This window comes from Coregonus lavaretus (genome assembly GCF_964263955.1).
Source record: "Coregonus lavaretus genome assembly, chromosome: 5".
In the NCBI taxonomy this organism is placed as follows: domain Eukaryota; kingdom Metazoa; phylum Chordata; class Actinopteri; order Salmoniformes; family Salmonidae; genus Coregonus; species Coregonus lavaretus.
In genome coordinates, this window is record NC_139992.1 from 9,923,692 (window position 1) to 9,936,289 (window position 12,598).

Here is a 12,598-nt window from a genome sequence, read left to right on the forward strand (position 1 = left end):
TTTTTCCAACAATTGTTTACAGACAGATTATTTCACTTATAATTCACAGTATCGACCCAGAACCTATCGGATTTTCTGCCGGAATCACTGAATCACTGGACCTTTAACACTGGATAATCGCAACTAGCTAGCTGCAATCAAATGAACGTTGTTGTTGGCTAATCAGCCTTGAGCTAGCCTTGAGTCAGGCACATCTCCCGGCTATCTACCTCTCTGTCAACCGGACGGGACCTCCTAGAGTCGACACGGAGCCCCGCCGATCCATCACGACTGGTCTGCCGACATAATCGTCTGTGGTTTCAACAGGCTTCCCGTTGCGACGACCACGAAGATCCATCTGCTAGCCCCGGCCCGCTTGCACACGCAAACGACAGCCGTGCTTCCTGATCGCTGTGCTGTAGTACCAATTCGAACTGCTCTCGGACTCACATATTGCTGTTCACTGGACCTTATGATCACTCAGCTGCACAGCTGATGCCTGCTGGACTGTTCTTTTACACGGTACCCTGCCCTGTTTATCTGTTTTGCCTCAGCCCAAACTTTATCGCCATAACCAGTTGTTGTCTTAGCTCTCTCTAATAACACCTGTGATTGCTTTATGCCTCTCTCCCATGTCAATATGCCTTACCTATTGCTGTTCGAGTTAGTTCTTATTATACAATTTCACTGTAGAACCCCAAGTCCCTCTCAAACTGCCTCAAATAGTTCCTTTGTTCCAACCCCCATACACGCCGATACCGGCTCAACAGTGCCTCCAGTGATGCTATCTCTTTCATTGTTACCCAACGCTTAGGTTTACCTCCACTGTACTCATATCCTTCCATATCCTTGTCTGTACATAATGCCCTGAATCTATTCTACAACGCCCGGAAATCTGCCCCCTTTATTCTCTGTACCCAATGCACTAGAAGACCAGTTCTTAAAGCCTTTAGCCGTATCCTTATTCTAGTCCTCCTCTGTTCCTCTGATGATGTAGAGGCTAACCCAGGCCCTGCAGCCCCCAGTATCACTCCTACTCCCCAGGAGCTATCATTTGTTGACTTCTGTAACCGTAAAAGCCTTGGTTTTCTGCACGTTAACATCAGAAGCCTCCTTCCTAAGTTTGAGTTATTCACTGCGTTAGCACACTCCGCCAACCCTTAGGAAGGCCACCAAAAATTCTGAAATGTCCATCCCCAACTACAACATTTTCCGTCTAGATAGAACTGCCAAAGGGGGTGGAGTTGCAATCTACTGTAGAGATAGCCTGCAGAGCTCTATCATACTATCCAGGTCTGTGCCCAAACAGTTTGAGCTTCTACTTCTAAAAATCCACCTTTCCAGAAATAAGTCTCTCACTGTTGCCGCTTGCTACAGACCCCCCTCAGCCCCCAGCTGTGCCCTGGACACCATATGTGAAGTGATTGCCCCCCATTTATCCTCAGAGTTCGTACTGCTTGGTGACCTAAATTGGGATATGCTTAACACCCCGGCCATCCTACAATCCAAACTAGATGCCCTCAATCTCACACAAATTATCAACGAACCTACCAGGTACAACCCTAAATCCGTTAACATGGGCACCCTAATAGATATCATCCTGACTAACTTACCCTCTAAATACACCTCCGCTGTCTTCAACCAGGATCTCAGCGATCACTGCCTTATTGCCTGCGTCCGTAATGGGTCCGCGGTCAAACGACCACCCCTCATCACTGTCAAACGCTCCCTAAAACACTTTAGCGAGCAGGCCTTCCTAATTGACCTGGCCCAGTTATCCTGGATGGATATAGATCTCATTCCGTCAGTAGAGGATTCCTGGTTGTTCTTTAAAAGTAATTTCCTCTCAATCTTAAATAAACTTGCCCCATTCAAAAAATACAGAACTAAGAACAGATATAGCCCTTGGTTCTCCTCAGAATTGACTGCCCTTGACCAGCACAAAAACATCCTGTGGCGTACTGCATTAGCATCGAATAGCCCCCGCGATATGCAACTTTTCAGGGAAGTTAGGAACCAATATACACAAGCAGTTAGGAAAGCAAAGGCTAGCTTTTTCAAACAGAAATGTGCATCCTGTAGGACTAACTCCAAAAAGTTTTGGGACACTGTAAAGTCCATGGAGAATAAGAGCACCTCCTCCAAGCTGCCCACTGCACTGAGGCTAGGAAACACTATCACCACCGATAAATCTACAATAATCGAGAATTTCAACAAGCATTTTGCTACGGCTGGCCATGCTTTCCACCTGGCTACCACTACCCTGGCCACCAGCTCTGCACCCTCCGCTGCAACTTGCCCATGCCCTCGATAATAGACAGTACTGTGCAGCCGTCTTCATCGACCTGGCCAAGGCTTTCGACTCTGTCAACCACCGCATTCTTATTGGCAAACTAAATAGCCTTGGTTTCTCAAATGACTGCCTCGCCTGGTTCACCAACTACTTCTAAGATAGAGTTCAATGTGTCAAATCGGAGGGCCTGTTGTCTGGACCTATGGCAGACTCTATGGGGGTGCCACAGGGTTCAATTCTTGGGCCGACTCTTTTCTCTGTGTATATCAATGATTTCGCTCTTGCTGCTGGTGACTCAGATCCACCTCTACGCAGACGACACCATTTTGTATACATCTGGCCCTTCATTGGACACTGTGTTAACAAACCTCCAAACGAGCTTCAATGCCATACAACACTCCTTCCGTAGGCTCCAACTGCTCTTAAACACTAGTAAAACTAAATGCATGCTCTTCAATCGAACGCTGCTGGCACCCGCCCACCCGACTAGAATCACTACTCTCGACGGGTCTGACCTAGAGTTGTGGACAACTACAAATACCTAGGTGTCTGGTTAGACTGTAAACTCTCCTTCCAGACTCACATTAAGCATCTCCAATCCAAAGTTAAATCTAGAATTGGCTTCCTATTTCGCAACAAAGCCTCCTTCACTCATGCTGCCAAACATGCCCTCGTAAAACTGACTATCCTACCGATCCTTGACTTCGGCGATGTCATTTACAAAATAGCCTCCAACACTCTACTCAGCAAATTGGATGTAGTCTATCACAGTGCCATCCGTTTTGTCACCAAAGCCCCATATACTACCCACCACTGTGACCTGTACGCTCTTGTTGGCTGGTCCTCACTACATATTCGTTGCCAAACCCACTGGCTCCAGGCCATCTATAAATCACTGCTAGGCAAATCCCCGCCTTATCTTAGCTCATTGGTCACCATAGCAACACCCACCTGTAGTATGCGCTCCAGCAGGTATATCTCACTGGTCATCCCCAAAGCCAACACCTCCTTTGGCCGCCATTCCTTCCAGTTCTCTGCTACCAATGACTGGAACAAAGTGCAAAAATCTCTGAAGCTGGAGACTCTTATCTCCCTCACTAACTTTAAGCATCAGTTGTCAGAGCACCTTACCGATCACTGCACCTGTACACAGCCCATCTGAAATTAGCCCACCCAACTACCTCATCCCCATATTGTTATTTATTTTGCTCATTTGCACCCCAGTATCTCTATTTGCACGTCATCTCTTGCACATCTATCATTCCAGTGTTAATACTAATTGTAATAATTTTGCACTATGGCCAATTTATTGCCTTACCTCCATAACTTGCTTAATTTGAACACACTGTATATATATTTTATGTTGTATTTTTGACTTTATGTTTGTTTTACCCCATATGTAACTCTGTGTTGTTGTTTTTATCGCACTGCTTTGCTTTATCTTGGCCAGGTCGCAGTTGTAAATGAGAACTTGTTCTCAACTGGCTTACATGGTTAAATAAAGGTGGAAAAAAAAAAAATAATAATAATAATAATAATCACAATTCCAGTGGGTCAGAGGTTTACATACACTAAGTTGACTGTGCCTTTAAACAGCTTGGAAAATTCCAGAAAATGATGTCATGGCTTTAGAAGCTTCTGATAGGCTAATTGACATCATTTGAGTCAATTGGAGGTGTACCTGTGGATGTATTTCAAGGCCTACCTTCAAACTCAGTGCCTCTTTGCTTGACATCATTGGAAAATCAAAAGAAATCAGCCAAGACCTCAGAAAAGGAATTGTAGACCTCCACAAGTCTGGTTCATTCTTGGGAGCAATTTCCAAACGCCTGAAGGTACCACGTTCATCTGTACAAACAATAGTACGCAAGTATAAACACCATGGGACACGCAGCCGTCATACCACTCAGGAAGGAGACGCGTTCTGTCTCCTAGAGATGAACGTACTTTGGTGCGAGAAGTGTAAATCAATCCCAGAACAACAGCAAAGGACCTTGTGAAGATACTGGAGGAAACCGGTACAAAATAATCTATATCCACAGTAAAACGAGTCCTATATCGACATTACCTGAAAGGCCAAAATTCACCCAAGGTATTGTGGGAAGCTTGTGGAAGGCTACCCAAAACGTTTGACCGAAGTTAAACAATTTAAAGGCAATGCTACCAAATACTAATTGAGTGTATGTAAACTTCTGACCCACTGGGAATGTGATGAAAGAAATAAAAGCTGAAATAAATCATTCTCTCTACTATTATTCTGACATTTCACTTTCTTAAAATAAAGTGGTGATCCTAACTGACCTAAGACAGGGACTTTTTACTAGGATTAAATGTCAGGAATTGTGAAAAACTGAGTTTAAATGTGTTTGGCTAAGGTGTATGTAAACTTCCGACTTCAACTGTACGTTCAAAACCCAAGCCCTCCCTACTATAACGAAGGCTGGATCAACAGCAATGCATATCTTTTTTTGTGCTGGCGATTTGATGATATCATTACATTTGACATGTATTTGTTGTTTAAAAAAGTACTTACATTTTATTACAACCAATCTTATTAGAATGATTCACCTTCCTGGTTTTATGGTTACAACGTCCGTGGCACTTATGCAGCTGGCTGGCATGCATTGCAACATCTGGAGGTGTGAATGCGATCTGATCTGTAAAATGGTTCCAATTATGTTAATAAAACAGGCCTATTTGGAGCAGGATAAAGGTGAGAGACATTCTCCCTTTCTCTTTATAGTGGATCTTTGTCCAGCTTCTGTGAAAAGTTTGGATGTGCGTACAGCCTTCCTTAGTCTGCATTGTTTTTAATATTATATGCCGTCAGGAGAAATGATCGTGCCTGTAAGTGTGACGACAGCCTATTTAATAAAATGTTGCTGTTTATTATTTTATTTTTTTGATTATAATTATTTGTTCTCTTTTTAGGCCTTATCAATAATAAATGTAATCTTGCTTATTGACAATGTTTGTCATGTCCATGCTCATCCATAATGCAATTTACAGTAGGCCTAGCCCCTATGTCAGTGTGACTGCTATTGAAGCCATACAATTAATTAGAACAATGTGGACTGCAAATGGGTTCAAGTTAACGTATTTAGCAAAGATTGGTCTACATTTTGTTATTTCGTTTCTGTAAGGCATTTAACAAACTATAACGGACTAACATTGGAATTGGTGTTGACTCCAAGGCAATACATAAAAGACCGGAAATGCACAACTTGAAGCAAGAACATATTTCGCAATGGAGCACGTTCTGATTGGCCAGTGAGGGGCCAAGCCTCAACACACGCATAACTTTTTTATTCAAACCCAGTCCTTTCGCGCCAATGCCAGCAAGTGCGGCGATCATTGTAATAGTGCAAATAGCACACATATTTCTGACACACCCCTGAACCTATAGGGCTACCGCCTGCACTAAGTTTTACCATTGCATTAGGTTTGTTAAAATAGAGCCCAGAGTCCTAAATATACCAAGAGCCTTATGAAACCATTTTAAAGACAGAATAACACAATACAAAATGAACAAGGGCTGCTTACAGTATGTGCAGGCCAAGGTGTTTGAGTGTAATCATTAGGGCCATATTGGATTCAGAATAAAATTGACTCACACCAAGTCTTTATAGGCAGGAGTGTTGTACACAATTACAAAATTCAAATTTACAACTGATTTAACGTTCATCAAACGTTATTATCGCAGCCATATTAGATTTTGGACGCCATATTGGATTTGCGGCAACCTGACTTAATTGCAAGATTAGGGACTAAAGAAACAAAATCCTTTAAAAAACCTTGGACCACAAAAAATTTAATTTTAATGTCTGAGCCCACTTGTTAGAGCCAATTATTTTAGCCACAACATCAAAAAACATGTAACTGTATGCATTTGTCAGGCAGGACCATACAGCACTGCATGAGAGCAAATTTGACTTAAAAAGTTGTCTATTCAACAGCTACCAAAAAGTGAAGTTTACATTCATCATAAATATTCATAGTTAATGTTTCCGTCTTTTGTATCTGTGGGTTTATAGGTCTATATTTTCAAGATGCATGGCAATATCCTAATGATATTTGTTTGTGTATGTTGGGCGGACAATTGACTATTTGCATTCCACATTTTAGCAAAATCAGAGCTTGCAATATTGGGTTACATGAGCTAATGTGACCCCCGACAGCCATTATTCTGCACTGTGATTTAAGGTGGTGTGTCACTATCTATAAATGTAACCACTTTTGCAGTAAAATATTTTTACACAACCATCGATTTCATATATGGGTGACCTTAGCGATATAGAAAAACATGGTTGTGTTTTCTTATTCCTCGGGTAGGAGTGTTTTATAATGTTTGTGGCATTGCCATTAGCCTTGTCTGACGTGTAAATCCCGTGCTTTAGCCCTGAGTACAATGGAGAGAGGGAACACACAGGCTATTTGACAGCTCCTCATGTGGGAGACTTCTCGTTATTAAGAGTCGTTCCAGAGGAATGAATAGGCCCTTTCTCCAGTTGATGTATTAGTGGAGCTTTTGAACAGAGAACACTCAGGGGTCGACTCTACAGTCCCCAGAATCATTGTGAGTGGGTGGCTTGGAAAGAGCATATTGACAACTTCAGAATAGATCTGTAATGTTCTCCTCGTCTAGCCTAATAGTCCTCCAAGCTCAAATAAGGGGCACTTAGCAGTTGTTTTTTAAAAGATCATTTCCAGCAACACATTTTGGAACTTAGGCAATTTGATTCACCTGGGCAAAGAGTAACCAATTTGGTCTAATATCCAGCTAAATTGTGAGACTTCTGTGTCTATGAGTCTATGAGAGCAGCCTGTCTTACAGGCAATGCTCAAACAAGGACACTTAAAATCTCTGCATTAATAAATGAGACAAACAGCTAAACAATGTCCGCACCCCTGCAGAAATCATATTAGCAGAATAAAAAAATCCCCATTAAAAATGTCAGTTTAAGCTACAGATATCTTTTGCATTGGATGCGTCTCAATCCACCGCATCCCCCTATGTTGCACTTCCGCATATACGGTGAAAGGTGACAGAGCTAGACCGGTCTTCTCACAAAATAGTTTGTAACGTCCGAAACTATTATGACGCCTCTATGGAAAGATGAGACTCTCACGGACACGACTGTGTTCTCTGTTTTTCTCTACGGCCCCCACAAGCGTCTTGGGACTCGTCTGAAGTCGGTACTGCCGATCTGCCAACTTCTGTCTGTAGCGTCCGAACAATTTGGGCTACACACTAATATGACCCCTCTGTGGAAAGGTGATACTCTCTCTAAGAAGCCCACAGGCCTCACAAGATTCCATTGAAGGTCCCCCGGTACCAGCTGAAAAAATGAATGGAAGTACACTACCGGTCAAAAGTTTTAGAACACCTACTCATTCAAGGGTTTTTCTTTATTTTTACTATTTTCTACATAGAATAATAGTGAAGATATCAAAATGATGAAATAACACATACAGCTTTGCACACTCTTGGCATTCTCTCAACCAGCTTCACCTGGAAATCCTTTTCCAACAGTCTTGCTGAGCACTGCTTTTCCTTCAATCTGCGGTCTGACTCATCCCAAACCATCTCAATTTGGTTGAGGTTGGGGGATTGTGGAGACCAGGTCATCTGATGCAGCACTCCATTACTCTCCTTCTTGGTAAAATAGCCCTTACACAGCCTGGAGGTGTGTTGGGTCATTGTCCTGTTGAAAAACAAATGATAGTCCCACTAAGCCCAAACCAGATGTGATGGCGTATCGCTGCAGAATGCTGTGGTAGCCATGCTGGATAAGTGTGCCTTGAATTCTAAATAAATCACAGACAGTGTCACCAGCAAAGTACCCCCACACCATAACACCTCCTCCTCCATGCTTTACGGTGGGAAATACACATGCGGAGATCATCCGTTCACCCACAACACATCTCACAAAGACGGCGGTTGGAACCAAAAATCTCAAATTTGGACTCCAGACCAAAGGACACATTTCCAATGGTCTAATATCCACTGCTCATGTTTCTTGGCCCAAGCAAGTCTCTTCTTCTTATTGGTGTCCTTTAGTAGTGGTTTCTTTGCAGCAATTCGACCATGAAGGCCTGATTCTCACAGTCTCCTCTGAACAGTTGATCTTTAGATGTGTCTGTACTTGAACTCTGTGAAGAATTTATTTGGGCTGCAATCTGAGGTGCAGTTAACTCTACTGAACTTATCCTCTGCAGCAGAGGTAACTCTGGGTCTTCCATTCCTGTGGCAGTCCTCATGACAGCCAGTTTCATCATAGTGCTTGATGGTTTTTGCGACTGCATTTGAAGAAATTTTCAAAGTTCTTCAAATGTTCCGTATTGACTGAAGTAACGATGGACTGTCATTTCTCTTTGCTTATTTGAGCTGTTCTTGCCATAATATGGACTTGGTATTTTACCAAATAGGGCTGTCTTCTGTATACCCCCCCTACTTTGTCACAACACAAAAGATTGGCTCAAACGCATTTAGAAGGAAATAAATTCCACAAATTATCTTTTTAAGAAGGCACACCTGTTAATTGAAATGCATTCCAGGTGACTACCTCATGAAGCTGGTTGAGAGAATGCCAAGAGTGTGCAAAGCTGTCATCAAGGCAAAGGTTGGCTATTTGATGAATCTCAAATAAAAAACATTTGTTGATTTGTTTAACACTTTTTTGGTTACTACATGATTCCAAATGTAATTTCATAGTTTTGATATCTTCACTATTATTCTACAATGTAGAAAATAGCAAAAATAAAGAAAAACCCTTGAATGAGTAGGTGTTATAAAACTTTTGACCGGTAGGGTTTTTATGAAGACTGTTTAGTGGCAAAAATAAGGGGTTAAATGGATGTAAAAAAAACATTTGGTTTCCTGATCTTTCTTATATCTCTCAGATATAGGACAGACACATCAAAACAAACTTTTTCGGGGACTATATGTTCCATGTAGTGGATCTGTTATTCAATGCAGGTTTTTTTTATACTTCAAGGGGTCTTAAAATTCCAAATCAAATAGCAAAATGATCCTCGGTATGACCTTCTTAAAACAATTGCATATAGCTTAGCAGACCTCCCCTCCCCCGGCGTAGACAGGATTTAGACTGTAGAGGGGTCCTAACATGGTCATAACATGGTCATAACATGGTCATAACAGTCGTATAGGTTAAATCCAGCGGGCCTCTGATCAGAATATCGGCCACCGGCTGGGTGTGTTAGTGATCACACATCAGGTGGTCGGTAACACACCGCAGCCACACGCTGCTTTTAGAAGTTCCTATTTTCAGTGTGTCTCATCTATTAGAGATTTTAAGAACCACAGCTAACTTTTCCTGGTCCTCTGTTTCCTGTCAGGCGTCTCCACTGTACCAGGAACTACATCCACATCCACCTGTTTGTCTCCTTCATGCTCCGAGCCATCAGCATCTTCGTCAAGGACCGGGTGGTGCATACCAGCGCCGGCCAGCAGGAGTTTGATGCCGTGCTCATGGACAACTTCAAGATTGTGGCCATGGCGCCGCTGGATAACTCTCAGTATGTGAGTAGTAGTAGTGCTGCACCTCCTGCCTGTGCCTCGCACTCTTCCTCTCCTCCACTTCTCTACACCGCTACTCCTGCCCTCCTTCTTCCTAAGGATCCCAATAACCCCTGCTCTTCCAGGACTCATTAATAAATAAAGCAGGGACCTGCACACACGATTGCTCCATTAGACACCTTTAATTAGGCTTGTGAATGCAACCGTGTGTGCGGGTCCTACTTAATTTCTACACATTTTCTTCGGCCCAGCACCCCTGTGATGTGCCCTTGAATATACAGACTAGTCTTCCATGACTCATGCCCATCCATCCCACTGCATGTTTAGTGAAGAGCTTGAGTCAGCAGGCTATTGGGTTTTTCCTGGCCTTTCATCAACACCTCAAAGGCTGCATTCACACAGGCATCCCAAATTCGGATACTTTTTTTTCCCCACTAATTGGTCTTTTGACCAATCGCATCAGAACTTTTCACATCAGATAATTTTCAGAGCTGATCTGATTGCTCAAAAGATCAATTAGTGGAAAATAATATGAGAATTGGGGTGCCTGTCTAAACGCAGCCAAAGTCATGCATGCTGATGCACTCTAAAAGCTAATTAGACTGGCTGAGCTCAGTAACCCGAGGCTATGGTCTCCACTTGCTTGGCTGTGATTTCCATTCAATAGCAAGCTATATTTCAACTCTATAACTAGAGCTTCGTCCAGCTCTGGAAACGCTCTGTCAGTCTGACTGTTCCCTTACTGTAACCCCCTCTGCTCTGTAATTGCTGTATAGTCAGAGATACACACAGTGAACATGTGAGGGGGGATAGACCACAGGGAGCACTAGCTTAGCTCTATAGAACCAATAGGCTTCACAGGCATCACACAGACATTTTTTTATTTTCTATCAGGGAAAGCTGGTTCAAATAGTTTAAAGCTATACAGACTGGCATATTTTCCTTTAAAACGATAGTTAGAGATTTTGTTAATCAAGCCTTTTATCTACTAGAGTTAGATGAACTCGTGGATACAATTTTTTATACTAGCCGTTCCTGTATACTGCCAGTCATTGCGCTAACGCTAGTTAGCGTTGGCTCACAAAACTAACTTCCTTCATACTGGACGCAGAGACATAAAAAAGGGATCCACGAGTTCATCTGACTCTGGGGAAGTAGATAAAGGGCTTCACTGCCAAAATGTTGAACCATCCCTTTAATCTCTTCCCTTTTTATATAGTTGTTCCTCAGGAACATTTAGAATGGTTTGCTTCTTACTGTACTGTATTTTGTTTTCTGTTTTGCCTTAAAGAGGGGCTAAAGTGACTGATTTATCTTTGGTTTCAAGCCTCCTCATTAGGAAATGCCACTGAGAATAAGATTTTGGTCTTGGACATGTGCTTTGATGCGGGTGTACATTCACTCTGCCAAAACGGTATAAAGTTAGTCACTCACCTTTCTAGATCATTTGAAACAGTCTAACCAGGTCTTGTCTGGAAGTAGCCTAGGTTAGCTAGCAAACGTATTTAGCCAATTAGCTTCAGCCGGCCTGTGTGCGACCGTGGCAAAGTTGGTTTGAATTTGGATAGGCTATCAGTGGGGCTAGTTAGGGACCGTCAGCAAATGACACAATGTAAATTGGATAATATTTTCATGTTGCACAACTTTTAGTTATCTTTTTTATGCTATCAATATTTGTATATAAATTTCTACAATTTAACGTTGGTTTGAGATTTTTAAGTTATAGAAATTTGGAAATGTTAAAATATGGTCCTCTATTATGTAAATTAATTTACTTAATTTACTGATGGTCCCAAACTAGCCCCATATGGATATCCAAAGTCAAACCAAATCAGTCTGCATTCCGCACGGTCAGTCTGCATTTCGCACCTACGGACATTACGATTGGGTCGCATGCAGCTGGGCTCCGATTGTATGATTACTTGGGTGCTGCCAACTGTGGGCATGTGGGCAGGATTTTAAATAAACCCAACCCAAGGAAAACTGTTACATACCCTAGATTCCTTACATCTTGCAAATCTCAGTTTTGGACGATACTGACTTTATGACCAAAATGATCCTATTTACACTTTGTAGTAAATTATGACACTAGAATAAATGCTTCTGACTCATATCGATGACACACAGGCCGTTTTCAAACAGAGAAGTTGGTTTTCCGATTCAGTAGCACTTTAAATCATTAAGCCTTAAGGCTGTCTGTTACATGTCTACTGAGAGCTGCCACAGAACAAGATGTATTTACACAGCCATTGGCCTCTCAAGTGCGAGACACCAGCTGAACTTTTATGGTTTGTGTCGCAGTGCTTTTGCTCAGAGCTTGCCCAAAAAAAGTATTACCAGTGGCTCTTACCATGGGATGTGCAACTTTTTTAAATACTTGTATGCTTTTTGTTTTACGAGGGATTGAATGTGCAATGTGGCAGCCCTCTTGAGAGAAGATTATGTTTTCAGTTAATTAGCTGTGTGATTGAATCTCTGGCTGAATTGTGAGTGGGCTTCTGCCTGTGAGACTTCAAAGCGGGAAGTTTGTCAAAGCATATTGACTGACACCCGATTTTGGTGATCAACAGCAGAATCAGCTAAATCTAATCTAGCCAATTAGTTACAGAAAATTGCAAATGTGTGTTTTCTTCCTCCTCCCCCTTCTCCTCCCCCTTCCCCTCCCCTTCTCCTCCCCCTTCTCTGCCTCCTTCTCTGCCTCCTCTTCATACCCTGTTTTCCACTTCAAGGCTCCTGGATGGGTTGCAGAAATATATATCTATATTCTCTCCATCAGATGCCGTGTG

At 42.4% G+C, this 12,598-nt stretch overlaps 1 protein-coding gene across 1 annotated transcript in view; it reads left to right on the forward strand.

The window, feature by feature from the left end:
* Nucleotides 1-12,598, forward strand: part of LOC311128799 (parathyroid hormone 2 receptor-like) — a gene marked incomplete at both ends in the record, with an annotated part of 87,037 nt that overhangs the window by 32,156 nt on the left and 42,283 nt on the right. Inside the window, one exon of the mRNA XM_084161032.1 lies at nt 9,632-9,815. Coding sequence (XP_084017158.1) covers nt 9,632-9,815 — 184 coding nt within the window. The remainder of the gene's footprint in view (nt 1-9,631; nt 9,816-12,598) is intronic.